General features: G+C 42.1%; 1 protein-coding gene across 1 annotated transcript in view; it reads left to right on the forward strand.

Moving 5' to 3' along the window:
* Positions 1-17337, forward strand: part of LOC139754999 (zwei Ig domain protein zig-8-like) — a 112414-nt gene that overhangs the window by 81862 nt on the left and 13215 nt on the right. Inside the window, exons 2-4 of the mRNA XM_071672904.1 lie at positions 14891-14973; positions 15727-15871; positions 16108-16294. Coding sequence (XP_071529005.1) covers positions 14892-14973; positions 15727-15871; positions 16108-16294 — 414 coding nt within the window. The 5' untranslated portion in view covers position 14891. The remainder of the gene's footprint in view (positions 1-14890; positions 14974-15726; positions 15872-16107; positions 16295-17337) is intronic.

Below are 17337 nucleotides of genomic sequence, written 5' to 3' on the forward strand. Positions count from 1 at the left end.
TAAACGGGGAAACAGAAGAAGGAGTCACGCGGGGAGTGCTCATCCTCCTCGAAGGCTCAGATTGGGGGTGTCTAAATGTGTGTGGATGTAACCAAATGAGAAAAAAGGAGCCATAAGTAGTATGTTTGAGGAAAGGAACCTGGATGTTTTGGCTCCGAGTGAAACGAAACTCAAGGGTAAATGGGAAGAGTGGTTTGGGTATGTCTTGGGAGTAAAGGCAAGGGTTAGTGAAAGGACAACAACTAGGGAAGGAGTAGCCCTACTCCTGAAACAGGGGTGGTGGGAGTGTTTGATAGAGTGTAAGAAAGTCAACTCTAGATTGATATGGCTAAAACTGAAAGTGGATGGAGAGAGATGGGTGATTATTGGTGCATATGCACCTGGGCATGAGAAGAAAGATAATGAGAGGCAGATGTTTTGGGAGCAGCTGAGTGAGTGTATTAGTAGTTTTGATGCACGAGACCGGGTTATAGTGATGGGTGATTTGATTGCAAAGGTGAGTAATGTGGCAGTTGAGGGAATAATTGGTGTACATAGGGTGTTCAGTGTTATAAATGGAAATGGTGAAGAGCTTGTAGATTTATGTGCTGAAAAATGAATGGTGATTAGGAATATCTGATTCAAAAAGAGAGATATACATAAGTATACGTATGTAAGTAGGAGAGATGACCAGAGAGCGTTATTGTATTACGTGTTACGTGTTATAGGCGCGCGAAAGAGAGACTTTTGGATGTTAATGTCTGAGAGGTGCAACTGGAGGGATGTCTGATCATTATCTTGTAGAGGCGAAGGTGAAGATTTGTAGAGGTTTTCAGAAAAGAAGAATGTTGGGGTGAAGTGAGTGGTGAGAGTAAGTGAACTTGGGAAGGAGACTTGTGTGAGGAAGAACCAGGAGAGACTTAGTACAGAATGGAAAAAGGTGAGAACAAAGGAGGTAAGGGAATAGGGGAGGAATGGGATGTATTTAGAGAAGCAGTTATGGCTTGCGCAAAAGATGCTTGTGGCATGAGAAGAGTGGGAGGTGGGCAGATTAGAAAGGGTAGTGAGTGGTGGGATGAAGAAGTAAGATTATTAGTGGTAAAAGAGAAGAGAGAAGCATTTGGACGATTTTAGTAGGGGAATAATGCAAGTGACTGGGAGATGTATAAAAGAAAGATGCAGGTGGTAAACAGAAGGGTGCAAGAGGCGAAAAACATGGCAAATGAACGATGGGGTGAAAGAGTATCATTAAATTTCAGGGAGAATAAAAAGATGTTTTGGAAGGAGATGAATAAAGTGCGTAAGACAAGGGAACAAATGGGAACATCAGATCAGTGAAGGGGCTAATGGGGAGGTGAGAACAAGTAGTGGTGTTGTGAGGAGATGGAGTGAGTATTTTGAAGGTGTGATGAATGTGTTTGATGATAGAGTGGCAGATATAGGGTGTTTTGGTCGAGGTGGTGTGCAAATTGAGAGGGTTAGGGAGAATGATTTCGTAAACAGAGAAGAGGTAGTAAAAGCTTTGCGGAAGATGAAAGCCGGCAAGGCAGCGGGTTTGGATGGTATTGTAGTGGAGTTTATTAAAAAAAAAGGGTGACTGTACTGTTGATTGGTTGGTAAGGTTATTTAATGTATGTATGACTCATGGTGACGGGCCTGAGGACTGGCAAAATGCTTGCATAGTGTCATTGTACAAAGGCAAAGGTGATAAGAGTGAGACAAAGGCAAAGGGGATAAGAGTGAGACAAAGGCAAAGGGGAGAAGAGTGAGACAAAGGCAAAGGGGATAAGAGTGAGTGCTCAAATTACAGAGGTATAAGTTTGTTCAGTATTATTGGGAAATTTTATGGGAGGGTATTGATTAAGAGGGTGAAGGCATGTACAGAACATCAGATTAGGGAAGAGCAGTGTGGCTTCAGAGGTGATAGAGGATGTGTGGATCAGGTGTTTGCTTTAAATAATATATGTGAGAAGTACTTAGAAAAGCAAATGGATTTGTATGTAGCATTTATGGATCTGGAGAAAGCATATGATAGAGTTGATAGAGATGCTCTGTGGAAGGTGTGGGAGGTAAGTTGTTAGAAGCAGTGAAAGGTTTTTATCGAGGATGTAAGGCATGTGTAAGTGTAGGGAGAGAGTAAAGTGATTGGTTCTCACTGAATGTTGGTTTGCGGCAGGGGTGCGTGATGTCTACATGGTTGTTTAATTCGTTTATGGATGGGGTTGTTAGAGAGGTGAATGCAAGAGTTTTGGAAAGAGGGGCAAGTATGCAGTCTGTTTTGGATGAGAGAGCTTGGGGAGTGAGTCAGTTGTTGTTCGCTGATGATACAACGCTGGTGGCTGATTCGGGTGAAAAACTGCAGAAACTGTTGATTAAATTTGGTGAAGTGTGTGAAAGAAGAAAGCTGATTGTAAATGTGAATAAGAGCAATGTTATTATGTATAGTAGGGTTGAGGGACAAGTCATTTGGGAGGTAAGTTTGAATGGAGGAAAACTGAAGGAAGTGAAGTGTTTTAGATATCTGGGAGTGGATTTGGCAGCGGATGAAACCATGGAAGCGGATGTGAGTCACAGGGTGGGGGAGGGGGCGAAATTTCTCTGTAAGTCGAGAACATAATCTCGGAATGGAAAAATGGGTATGTTTGATGGAATAGTGGTTCCAACAATGTTATATGGTTACGAGGCGTGGGCTATAGGTAGAGTTGTGCGGAGGACGGTGGATATGCTGGAAATATGATGTTTGAGGACATTATGTGGTATGAGGTGTGCTGGAAATATGATGTTTGAGGACATTATGTGGTATGAGGTGGTTTGATCGAGTAAGTAATAATAGGGTAAGAGAGATGTGTGGTAATAAAAAGAGTGTGGTTGAGAGAGCAGAAAACGGTGTTTTGAAATGGTTTGGTCACATGGAGAGAATGAGAGAGGAAAGATTGACAAAGAGGATATATGTTCAGAGTTGGAGGGAACGAGGAGAAGTGGGAGACCAGATTGGAGGTTGAAAGATGGAGTGAAAAATATTTTAAGTGATCGGGGCCTGAACATGCAGGAGGGTGAAAGGCGTGCAAGGAATAGAGTGAATTGGAACGATGTGGTATACCGGGGTCGACGTGCTGTCAGTGGATTGAACCAGGGCATGTGAAGCTTCTGGGGTAAACCATGGAAAGTTGTGTGGGGCCTGGATGTGGAAAGGGAGCTGTGGTTTCGGTGCATTATACTTGACAGCTAGAGACTGAGTATGAACGAATGTGGCCTTTGTTGTCTTTTCCTCGCGTTACCTCACGCACATGCTGGGCGAGGGGGTTTTCGTTTCGTGTGTGGCATTGTGGCGAGAAGAATGAATAAGGGCAGAAAGTATGAATTATGTACTTGTGTACATATGTATATGTCTGTGTGTGTATACATATGTATACGTTGAGATGTATAGGTATGTATATGCGCGTATGTGGACGTAAGGAGAGTGAGGGAGGAATGGGATGTATTTAGGGAGGCAGTGATGGCTTGCGCAAAAGATGTTTGTGGCATGAGAAGCGTGGGAAGTGGGCACATTAGAAAGGGTAGTGAGTGGTGGGTTGAAGAAGTATGATTATCAGTGAAAGAGAAGAGAGAGGCATTTAGACGAGTTTTGCAGGATTACTGTATAGTGCAAAGGACTGGGAGATGTATGAAAGAAAGGGGAAGGAGGTCGAAAGAAAGGTGGAACAGGTGAAAAAGAAGGCAAATGAGAGTTTGGGTGAGAGAGTATCATTAAATTTTAGGGAAAATAATAATATGTTTTGGAAGGAGGTAATAAAGTTCGTAAGACAAGAGAACAAATGGAAATATCGGTGAACAAGTAGTGGTGATGTGCGGAGATGGAGTGAGTCTTTTGAAGGTTTGGTACATGTGTTTGATGATAGAGTGGCAGATATAGAGGGTTTTGGTCGCGGTGGTGTGCTAAGTGAGAGTGTTGGGTAGTATGATTTGTTAACCAGAGAAGAGGTAGTAAAAGCTTTGCGGAAGATGAAAACTGGGAAGGCAGCGTGTTTGGATGGTACTGCATTGGAATTTATTATAAAAGGGGGTGACTGTGTTGTTGACTGGTTGGTATGGATATTTTGAATATATATGACTCATGGTGAGGTGCCTGAGGATTGGCGGAATGCGTTCATAGTGCCCTTGTACAAAGACAAAGAGGATCAAAGTGAGTGTTCAAATTCTAGAGGTATAATTTTTATAGTATTCCTGGGAGTACTCTACATATATATATATATGGGGTTTCGGTGCACCATACATGACAGCTAGAGACTGAGTGTGAATGAATGTGGCCTTTGTTTTTTTTCCTATCGCTACCACGCGCGCCTCCGGGGTGAGGATGTTGTTATTTCATGTGTGGCGAGGTGGCGATGGGAATGCATAAGGTCAGACAGTATGAATTATGTACATGTGTATATATGAATATGTCTGTGTGTGTATATATATGTATACGTTGAGATGTATAGGTATGTGTATGTGCGTGTGTGGACGTGTATGTATATACATGTGTATGTGAGTGGGTTGGGCCATTCTATCGTCTGTTTCCTTGCGCTACCTCGCTAATGCGGGAGACAGCGACAGAGTATATATATATATATATATATATATATATATATATATATATATATATATATATATATATATATTATCATTATATATTTTATTATTTTGCTTTGTCGCTGTCTCCCACGTTTGCGAGATAGCGCAAGGAAACATACGAAAGAAATGGCCCAACCCACCCCCATACACATGTATATACATACACGTACACGTCCACACACGCAAATATACATACCCATACATCTCAATGTACACATATATATATACACACACAGACACATACATATATACACATGCACACAATTCACACTGTCTGCCCTTATTAATTCCCATCGCCACCTCGCCACACATGGAATAACATCCCCCTCCCCCTCATGTGTGCGAGGTAGCGCTAGAAAAAGACAACAAAGGCCCCATTCGTTCACACTCAGTCTCTAGCTATCATGCAATAATGCCCGAAACCACAGCTCCCTTTCCACATCCAGGCCCGACAGAACTTCCATGGTTTACCCAAGGCGCTTCACATGCCCTGATTCAATCCATTGACAGCACGTCGACCCCGGTATAACACATCGATCCAGTTCACTCTATTCCTTGCCCGCCTTTCACCCTCCTGCATGTTCAGGCCCCGATCACTCAAAATCTTTTTCACTCCATCTTTCCACCTCCAATTTGGTCTCCCACTTTTCCTCGTTCCCTCTACCTCCGACAGATATATCCTCTTGGTCAATCTTTCCTCATTCATTTTCTCCATGTGCCCAAACCATTTCAAAACACCCTCTTCTGCTCTCTCAACCACACTCTTTTTATTTCCACACATCTCTCTTACCCTTACATTACTTACTCGATCAAACCACTTCACACCACATATTGTCCTCAAACATCTCATTTCCAGCACATCCACCCTCCTGCGCACAACTCTATCCATAGCCTACGCCTCGCAACCATATAACATTGTTGGTACCACTATTCCTTCAAACATACCCATTTTTGCTTTCCGAGATAAAGTTCTCGACTTCCACACATTCTTCAACGCTCCTAGAACTTTCGCCCCCTCCCCCACCCTATGATTCACTTCCGCTTCCATGGTTCCATCCGCTGCCAAATCCACTCCCAGATATCTAAAACACTTCACTTCCTCCAGTTTTATTCCATTCAAGCTTCCCTCCCAATTGACTTGAACCTTAACCCTACTGTACCTAATAACCTTGCTCTTATTCACATTTACTCTTAACTTTCTTCTTTCACACACTTTACCAAACTCAGTCACCAGCTTCTGCAGTTTCTCACATGAATCAGCCACCAGCGCTGTATCATCAGCGAACAACTACTGCCTCACTTCCCAAGGTCTCTCATCCACAACAGACTGCATACTTGTCCCTCTTTCCAAAACTCTTGCATTCACCTCCCTAACAACCCCATCCATAAACAAATTAAACAACCATGGAGACATCACACACCCCTGCCGGAAACCTACATTCACTGAGAACCAATCAATTTCCTCTCTTCCTACACATACACATGCCTTACATCCTCGATAAAAACTTTTCACTGCTTCTAACAACTTGCTTCCCACACCATATATTCTTAATACCTTCCACAGCGCATCTCTATCAACTCTATCATATGCCTTCTCCAGATCCATAATTCCTACATACAAGTTCATTTGCTTTTCTAAATATTTCTCACATACATTCTTCAAAGCAGACACCTGATCCACACATCCTCTACCACTTTTGAAACCACACTGCTCTTCCCAATCTGATGCTCTGTACATACCTTCACCCTCTTAATCAATATCCTCCCATACAATTCACCAGGAATACTCAACAAACTTATACCTCTGTAATTTGAGCACTCACTCTTATCCCCTTTGCCTTTGTACAATGGCACTATGCAAGCATTCAGCCAATCCTCAGGCACCTCACCATGAGTCATACGTACATTAAATAACCTTAGCAACCAGTCAACAATACAGTCACCCCTTTTTTAATAAATTCCACTGCAATACACTCCAAACCTGCTGCCTTGCCGGCTTTCATCTTCCGCAAAGCTTTTACTACCTCTTCTCTGTTCACCAGCTCATTTTCTCTAACCCTCTCACTTGGCACACCACCTCGACCAAAACATCCTATATCTGCCACTCTATCATGAAAGACATTCAACAAACCTTCAAAATACTCAATCCATCTCCTTCTCACATCACCACTACTTGTTATCACCTCCCCATTTGCGCCCTTCACTGAAGTTCCCATTTGATCCCTTGTTTTACGCACTTTATTTTCCTCCTTCCAAAACATCTTTTTATTCTCCCTAAAATTTAATGATACTCCCTCACCCCAACTCTCATTGGCCCTCTTTTTCACCTCTTGCACCTTTCTCTTGACCTCCTGCCTCTTTCTTTTATACATCTCCCACTCATTTGCATTTTTTTCCCTGCAAAAATCATCCAAATGAATCTCTCTTCTCTTTCACTAATAATCTTAACTTCTTCATCCCACCACTCACTACCCTTTCTAATCATCCCACCTCCCACGCTTCTCATGCCACAAGCATCTTTTGCGCAAGCCATCACTGCTTCCCTAAATACATCCCATTCCTTCCCCACTCCCCTCACTTCCTTTGTTCTCACCATTTATCATTCCGTACTCAGTCTCTCTTGGTACTTCCTCACACAAGTCTCCTTCCCAAGCTCACTTAATCTCACCACTCTCTTCACCCCTACATTCTCTCTTCTTTTCTGAAAACCCCTACAAATCTTCACCTTCACCTCCACAAGATAATGATCAGACATCCCTCCAGTTGCGCCTCTCAGCACATTAACATCCAAAATTCTCTTTCGCGCGACTATCAATTAACACGTAATCCAATAACGCTCTCTGGCCATCTCTCCTACTTGCATACGTATACGTATGTATATCACGCTTTTTAAGCCAGGTATTCCTAATCACCAGTCCTTTTTCAGCACATAAATCTACAAGCCCTTCACCATTTCCATTTACAACGCTGAACACCCCATGTATACCAATTATTCCCTAAACTGCCACATTACTCACCTTTGTATTCAAATCAACCATCACTATAACCCGGTCTTGTGCATCAAAACCACTAACACACTCATTCAGCTGCTCCCAAAACACTTGCCTCTCATGATCTTTCTTCTCATGCTCAGGTGCATATGCACCAATAATTACCCATCTCTCTCCATCAACTTTCAGTTTTGCCCATATCAGTCTAGAATTTACGTTCTTACACTCTATCGCATACTCTCACAACTCCTGTTTCAGGAATAGTGCTACTCCTTTCCTTGCTCTTGTCCTCACACTAACCCCTGACTTTACTCCCAAGACACTCCCAAACCACTCTTCCCCTTTACTCTTTAGCTTCGTTTCACTCAGACCCAAAACATCCAGGTTCCTTTCCTCAAACATACTACCTATCTCTCCTTTTTTCTCATCTTGGTTACATCCACACACATTTAGACAACCCAATCTGAGCCTACGAGGAGGATGAGCACTCCCCGCGTGACTCGTTCTCCTGTTTCCGCTTTTAGAAAGTTAAATTACAAGGAGGGGAGGGTTTCTGGGCCCCCTGCTCCCGTCCCCTTTAGTCGCCTCCTACGACACGTGAGGAATGCGTGGGAATTATTTTTTCTCCCCTATCCCCAGGGATGATATATATATATATATATATATATATATATATATATATATATATATAATGTATTCCCTGGGGATAGGGGAGAAAGAATACTTCCCACGTATTCCCTGCGTGTCGTAGAAGGCGACTAAAAGGGAAGGGAGCGGGGGGCTGGAAATCCTCCCCTCTCTTTTTTTTTTTTTTTTTTTTTTTTTTTTCAAAAGAAGGAACAGAGAAGAGGGCCAGGTGAGGATATTCGCTCAAAGGCCCAGTCCTCTGTTCTTAACGCTACCTCGCTATCGCGGGAAATGGCGAATAGTATGAAAAAAAAAAAAAAAAAAATATCTAATGTATATATATATCTAATGTATATATATATATATATATATATATATATATATATATATATATATATATATATATATATATATATATATATATTGGGAGGTAAGTTTGAATGGAGAAAAACTGGAGGAAGTAAAGTGTTTTAGATATCTAGGAGTGGATCTGGCAGCGGATGGAAGCATGGAAGCGGAAGTGAATCATAGGGTGGGGGAGAGGGCCAAAATTCTGGGAGCATCGAAGAATGTGTGGAAGTCGAGAGCATTATCTCGGAAAGCAAAAATGGGTATGTTTGAAGGAATAGTGGTTCCAACAATGTTGTATGGTTGCGAGGCGTGGGCTATGGATAGAGTTGTGCGCAGGAGGGTGGATGTGCTGGAAATGAGATGTTTGAGGACAATGTGTGGTGTGAGGTGGTTTGATCGAGTAAGTAATGTAAGGGTAAGAGAGATGTTTGGAAATAAAAAGAGCTTGGTTGAGAGAGAGAAGAGGGTGTTTTGAAATGGTTTGGGCACATGGAGAGAATGAGTGAGGAAAGATTGAACAAGAGGATATATGTGTCAGAGGTGGAGGGAACGAGGAGAAGTGGGAGACCAAATTAGAAGTGGAAAGATGGAGTGAAAAAGATTTTGAGTGATCGGGGCCTGAACATGCAGGAGGGTGAAAGGCGGGCAAGGAATAGAGTGAATTGAATCGATGTGGTATACCGGGGTTGACCTGCTGTCAGTGGATTGAATCAGGGCATGTGAAGCGTCTAGGGTAAACCATGGAAGGTTGTGTGGGGCCTGGATGTGGAAAGGGAGCTGTGGTTTCAGGCATTATTGCATGATAGCTAGAGACTGAGTGTGAACGAATGGGGCCTTTGTTGTCTTTTTCTAGCGCTACCTCGCACACATGAGGGGGAGGGGGATGTTATTCCATGTGTGGGGAGGTGGCGATGGGAATTAATAAGGGCAGACAGTGTGAATTGTGTGCATGTGTATATATGTATGTGTCTGTGTGTGTATATATATATGTGTACATTGAGATGTATGGGTACGTATATTTGCGTGTGTGGACGTGTACGTGTATGTATATACATGTGTATGGGGGTGGGTTGGGCCATTTCTTTCTTCTGTTTCCTTGCGCTACCTCGCAAATGCGGGAGACATCGACAAAGCAAAATGATAATAGATAATATATATATATATATATATATATATATATATATATATATATATATATATATATATTTTTTTTTTTTTTTTTCTTTTTTTTCATACTATTTGCCATTTCCCGCGTTAGCGAGGTAGCATTAAGAACAGAGAACTGGGCCTTAGAGAGAATATCCTCACCTGACCCCCTTCTCTGTTCCTTCTTTTGGAAAATTAAAAAAAACAAGAAAGGGGAGGATTTCCAGCCACCCGCTCCCTCCCCTTTTAGTCGCCTTCTACGACACGCAGGGAATACGTGGGAAGTATTCTTTCTCCCCTATCCCCAGGGATATATATATATATATATATATATATATATATATATATATATATATATATATATATATATATATATATATGTATATATATATATATATATATATATATATATATATATATATATATATATATATATGTATATATATACATATATATATTATATATATATACAGGGTGTACCACAAGGAAGGAGCCACAGGTTTAATGGTACTGGAATTTTATGTAAGACTAGAAAAATGTTTTGATAGTAAATTTACTTAACGATTTATTACTCTGGATGATTAACACTGGTATATTACAGTACCCATGAATGTTCATATTGTTCGTTTGGCCTCTTGATACTAATCTCTGTAAATTCAAGTGTATTTCCTTTCAAATGGTCTGTTGCCCTGTTAACAGTGAGAAGAAAAATGATGGCTCAATTAGCCCTACCAATCCTAACTGGTTCCTGGCTTTTGAGATACCCTGTAATATTACGCATTTCAGTCTTACGCTTAGGGTAATAATTCCTTTCCAAAGCAGACCTACCTTGTCGAGGTTCCATCCGTGTTCTTGTATGACACACATCACCCGAAAACTAAATTCTACCACACCCCGCCCAAACCCCCCACCCCACAGTTTATATACTGCTGGCGACATGTAGCAGCTCTTCTCATCTATGCTGCCGGTTGGAATTGCTCCCTTTTTTTCTTGAACTCCTCTTGCCTCTTCCTCCTTTCCTCCTCTTCCTTTTTCTTGTCTACAAAGGCACTGTTGGCGGCGTCTCCGACCTCCAGGATCCGGGCCTTGGCCTCGAAGAACCGCTTGGCGCCGCCGACGCCTACGTTATCGACATCAACCTCATATATATATATATATATATATATATATATATATATATATATATATATATATATATATATATATATATATATATTTATGTTTATTCATTTATTTTCCTTTGTTGCTATTTCCCGCGTCAGCGAGGTAGCGCAAGGAAACAGACGAAAGAACGGCCCAACCCACCCACATACACATGTATATACATACACGTCCACACAAGGAAATATACATACCTATACATCTCAGCGTATACATATGTATATACACACACACACACAGACATATACATGTATACACATGTACATAATTCATACTGTCTGCCTTTATTCATTCCCATCAAAACCCCGCCACACATGAAATAACAACCCCTTTCCTCCTCATGCGCGCGAGGTAGCGCTAGGAAAAGACAACAAAGGCCATTAGTTCACGCTCAGTCTCTAGCTGACATGTAATAATACACCGAAACCACAGCTCCCTTTCCACATCCAGGCCCCACAGAACTTTCCATGGTTTACCCCAGACGCTTCACATGCCCTGGTTCAATCCATTGACAGCACGTCGACCCCGGTATACCACATCGATCCAATTCACTCTATTCCTTGCCCGCCTTTCACCCTCTTGCATGTTCAGGCCCCGATCACTCAAAATCTTTTTCACTCCGTCTTTCCACCTCCAATTTGGTCTCCTACTTCTCCTCGTTCCCTCCACCTCCGACATATATCCTCTTGGTCAATCTTTCCTCACTCATTCTCTCCATGTTCCCAGACTATTTCAAAACACCCTCTTCTCTCTCTCAACCACGCTCTTTTTTTATTTCCACACATCTCTCTTACCCTATTATCACTTACTCGATCAAACCACCTTACACCACATATTGTCCTCAAACATCTCATTTCCAGCACATCCACCCTCCTCCTCACAACTCTATCCATAGCCCACGCCTCGCAACCATATAAAATTTTTGGAACCACTATTCCTTCAAACATACCCATTTTTGCTTTCCGAGATAATGTTCTCGACTTTCACACATTCTTCAACGCTCTCAGAACTTTCGCCCCCTCCCCCACCCTATGATTCACTTCCGCTTCCATAGTTCCATCCGCTGCCAAATCCACTCCCTGATATCTAAAACATTTCATTTCCTCCAGTCCTTCTCCGTTCAAACTTACTACCCAATTGACTTGTCCCTCAACCCTACTGTACCTAATAACCTTGCTCTTATTCACATTTACTCTTAGCTTTCTTCATTCACACACTTTACCAAGCTCAGTCACCAGCTTTTGCAGTTTCTCACACGAGTCAGCCACCAGCTCTGTACCATCAGCGAACAACAACTGACTCACTTCCCAGGCTCTCTCATCCACAACAGGCTGCATACTTGTCCCTCTTTCCAAAAGTCTTGCATTCACCTCCCTAACAACCCCATCGATAAACAAATTAAACAACCATGGAGACATCACACACCCCTGCCGCAAACCTACATTCGCCGAGAACTAATCACTTTACTGTCTTCCTACACGTACACATGCCTTACATCCTCGATAAAAACTTTTCACTGCTTCTAACAACTTGCCTCCCTCGCCATATATTCTTAATACCTTCCACAGAGCATCTCTATCAACTCTATCATATGCCTTCTCCAGATCCATAAATGCTACATACAAATTTATTTGCTTTTCTAAGTACTTTTCACATATATTCTTCAAAGCAGACACCTGATCCACACATCCTCTACCACTTCTGAAACCACACTGCTCTTCCCCAATCTGATGCTCTGTACATGCCTTATATATATATATATATATATATATATATATATATATATATATATATATAATTTGTTTATGGATGGGGTTGTTAGGGAGGTAAATGCAAGAGTTTTGGAAAGAGGGGCAAGTATGAAGTCTGTTGGGGATGAGAGAGCTTGGGAAGTGAGTCAGTTGTTGTTCGCTGATGATACAGCGCTGGTGGCGGATTCATGTGAGAAACTGCAGAAGCTGGTGACGGAGTTTGGTAAAGTGTGTGGAAGAAGAAAGTTAAGAGTAAATGTCAATAAGAGCAAGGTTATTAGGTACAGTAGGGTTGAGGGTCAAGTCAATTGGGAGGTGAGTTTGAATGGTGAGAGGCTGGAGGAAGTGAAGTGTTTTAGATATCTGGGAGTGGATCTGTCAGCGGATGGAACCATGGAAGCGGAAGTGGATCATAGGGTGGGGGAGGGGGCGAAAATTTTGGGAGCCTTGAAAAATGTGTGGAAGTCGAGAACATTATCCCGGAAAGCAAAAATGGGTATGTTTGAAGGAATAGTAGTTCCAACAATGTTGTATGGTTGCGAGGCGTGGGCTATGGATAGAGTTGTGCGTAGGAGGATGGATGTGCTGGAAATGAGATGTTTGAGGACAATGTGTGGTGTGAGGTGGTTTGATCGAGTAAGTAACGTAAGGGTAAGAGAGATGTGTGGAAATAAAAAGAGCGTGGTTGAGAGAGCAGAAGAGGGTGTTTTGAAGTGGTTTGGGCACATGGAGAGAATGAGTGAGGAAAGATTGACCAAGAGGATATATGTGTCGGAGGTGGAGGGAACGAGGAGAAGAGGGAGACCAAATTGGAGGTGGAAAGATGGAGTGAAAAGGATTTTGTGTGATCGGGGCCTGAACATGCAGGAGGGTGAAAGGAGGGCAAGGAATAGAGTGAATTGGAGCGATGTGGTATACAGGGGTTGACGTGCTGTCAGTGGATTGAATCAAGGCATGTGAAGCGTCTGGGGTAAACCATGGAAAGCTGTGTAGGTATGTATATTTGCGTGTGTGGACGTGTGTATGTACATGTGTATGGGGGGGGTTGGGCCATTTCTTTCGTCTGTTTCCTTGCGCTACCTCGCAAACGCGGGAGACAGCGACAAAGTATAAAAAAAAAAAAAAAAAAAAAAAAATATATATATATATATATATATATATATATATATATATATATATATATTATTTATATTTATTTATCATACTTTGCCGCTGTCTCCCGCGTTAGCGAGGTAGCGCAAGGAAACAGACGAAAGAATGGCCCAACCCACCCACATACTTAGATATATACATACACGTCCACACACGCAATATACATACCTATACATCTTAGTGTACACATATATATACACACAGACATATACATATATTCCCATGTACATAATTCATGCTGTCTGCCTTTATTTATTTCCATCGCCACCACGCCACACATAGAATAACAACCCCCTCCCCCCTCATGTCTGCGAGGTAGCGCTAGGAAAAGACAACAAAGGTTCCATTCGTTCACACTCACTCTCTAGCTGTCATGTAATAATGCACCAAAACCACAGCTCCCTTTCCACATCCAGGCCCCACAGAACTTTCCATGGTTTACCCCAGACGCTTCACATATATTCACATATATATTTATTCATGCATTGATACATTATTCCTATAACTATATATCAAAGGTAAAAATCATTTTGAAAAGAGGACCTAGACTTTCAGGCGTTACTTGGATGCTGGCGGAACAAGTAATGTAAGCTGGTACATAAACCTTGTAATCTGCTTTTGTGCCCCAATGAGTCGCACTGTATTGTGCATCTGATACATAGATGTGAGAAAGGGATATATAGACCTGAGAATGTATATATTTTATCGGTGTGTTAGTGTACGTTGAAAAAGTAGTGCGAATGATGTTGCCTGTTATTTACAGAATATAGTAAGATGAATTTCATAAGTGAAGATAAACATCACTTTGTAGGCTAGTGAAAACTATTCATGATGAATAGCACATGACATATTCTGCAGGTGTTTGTTTTGCATTTTGATTTACTTCAATATTTTCTTTTGTTTATTTTAGTAGTTACATTCCTCTGTTAACTTCCGTATGCTATATCATTTTCTTTACTTCTTAGCGGTTTATAAACCTGTTGAAGCTGTCGTGTGTTGCCTCATACAGTGTTTTCTTTAAACCTTTACGAGACTAAAGTCGTAGGGGAGCGTCTCAAGTCTTGCCATATTGACAAACTTATTCCTTATTGTCCTTATCTCCGTCTGGTGTCCCTACAGGATGATGGCGTCGTGGACGAAGGTGGCTGTGTTGGTGCTGGTGTTGCTGTGCGTCGTGTCCTCGCTCGTCCTACACGCTCACGGTCAGTCGCCTTCGTCACTTCACCTTCAAAACTTTCTCTCTAGTCCTGAACTCCTGAGTGTTGTCTCATACTGCATCCTCTTATTCTTGATGGTCAGCATTAGACTTTCATATCCCTATGTTTAAGGTCAAATTGTATATATTTATTCTGATTTTTACTGGCAGTTATGTTTGAGAAACATTTTAATAGCGAGGTTGATATATATGTACCATTATCAAGTATTTTGTCACTAGAGACACATGAAAACGCGAAATGATGTAAACTTGTTTGAATCTTGTTCCAGGCTTTATCAATACTACCTCAGGGTTATGGTTATAAAAAAAAAGACTGCCATATGAGGCGTTGGTAACCAGTGAGGGGAGCAGTGCGGGAGGGTAATGATCAATCAATACCCGACTGACGGACGTGGGGAGGGGAGGCAGTTGCCTTTTCTCCCTCTCTCTCTCTCTCTCTCTCTCTCTCTCTCTCTCTCTCTCTCTCTCTCTCTCTCTCTCTCTCTCTCTCTCTCTCTCTCTCTCTCTCTCTCTCTTATGGAGCAGTTAGGAAAGTATATATGTGTGTGTGTGTGTGTGTGTGTGTGTGTGTGTGTGTGTGTGTGTGTGTTTTCTCCAGCTCTGTACACAGCTGATCGATATCCTTGCCTTCCACCTCTCTTCAACCTTCCTATCCCCTACGCTTACCTGTGACCTGCCTCACCTGCTCGTACCAGCCTCTGGCTTCCCCTCCTAAAGCTTTACTCCCTCTTACCCGCAGCTCACCATGGGCGTCATCGGCGACACAGACACCATGAGCGGAAGTTCTACGACACGCACCACGGCCACGCCCATCGCAGTACCCATCATTCCCACGGACACGGTCTTGTGTCGCAGAATCACGTACTGGACAACTCCCTCTACGGGTAAGTTTTTTCCTTCATTCTTTTTGTTTTAAGGACTATTGCTCTGGTTAGCTTTTTAACCACCTTTATTACCATCCTAAATCATTCTTCCAACTTAACAGAACTGTAATGCCTCGTACAAACTGTTTCCCATATTCTGTGCAGTCAGTTGAATCTTGCAACACATGTAATGCTATGTAATATATCTAGTCCCTCGGCAGAGATTTGCCTCACTTGAGCGGCCTGGTTTCCTACAGGAGCAGAGTGACGGAGGAGCCTCACAAGAGCCAGGGCTTCGGAGGCGCTGGGTCTCGATGGGCGCTGAAGTACCAGGGTGGGGCGCACGAGCCCTCCGCCATCAATAATACTGTGTCTAATGTGACGGCGCAGCTCGGGGGGGCAGCCTTCCTGCCTTGCAGAGTAGGACACCTGGGCGACAGACAGGTAAACCCTACAACCCTCACGACCCAGGCTGGACAGCAACACCTGAGCGATAACTGTTGAATTTATAACGTAGGTCTAGATCATGGTACGTGGTGCTCTCTCTCTCTCTCTCTCTCTCTCTCTCTCTCTCTCTCTCTCTCTCTCTCTCTCTCTCTCTCTCTCTCTCTCTCTCTCTCTCTCTCTCTCTCTCAGTAAGATCTCGTCGTAAGTATTCATAGGTAGACACTCTCTTAACGATGACACGAGACATGTATAGCTGATTCTCTCTGTAACGTCATAAACGTTTTAAGCATTAAAAATAAGATGCAGTACAACAAGGGACCAGAATGAAGAACAAATGAATAATCAGCGACAGGGTTAGTTAACATTTTTCTGGTATAGCAAATATATCATTAATGAATAAGATGATGAGAACATTGTGTCATTCACTGTGGTTCTCATTACCTAGTATCAATCAGCCATTCAATTCGGCACAACTTCTGATTGCTGAAAAAAAATGATGAGCTCGTAAATGATATACAGATTTGTCATTTCTAACATAATAGAATTAGTAATTAGATCAGTGTTTCTCAACCAGAAGGAGCTACATCTTTTGGTGAACAAAAATATTTACAGTTTGTTCCAGTACCTTAACTGTACTGTCTGGAGAATGAGATACACCAATATATTTGGCAAATTACTGATTATTCGAAGGTTATGAGGGTTTACTGGTCAGGAACCATCATCCAATGCACGGACATAACGTGAATCTTGCCTCAAAGCTTGACTGCTATAAAACATAGTCTTCGTGCAACATCACTTCCGGAAGATAAAAATTTCCAGAATAATTGTTTTAGATCCAGATATTTTGTGATGTTCTCCATGTAGATAGTTGTGAAGATTAATGGGTCAAGAACCATCTTCCAGTGCACAGATATATCGTGAATCTTACCAAGACCCAGGCTACATTGTTCCTCTGTATCCTCACAATATGTGTAAAGAAACTTGAGTCACTGTTGAAAATGTATGTGGTTGAAAAGTTATCTTCAACTTAAATGTTGATG

This window comes from Panulirus ornatus, chromosome 18 (genome assembly GCF_036320965.1).
Source record: "Panulirus ornatus isolate Po-2019 chromosome 18, ASM3632096v1, whole genome shotgun sequence".
Lineage (NCBI taxonomy): Eukaryota > Metazoa > Arthropoda > Malacostraca > Decapoda > Palinuridae > Panulirus > Panulirus ornatus.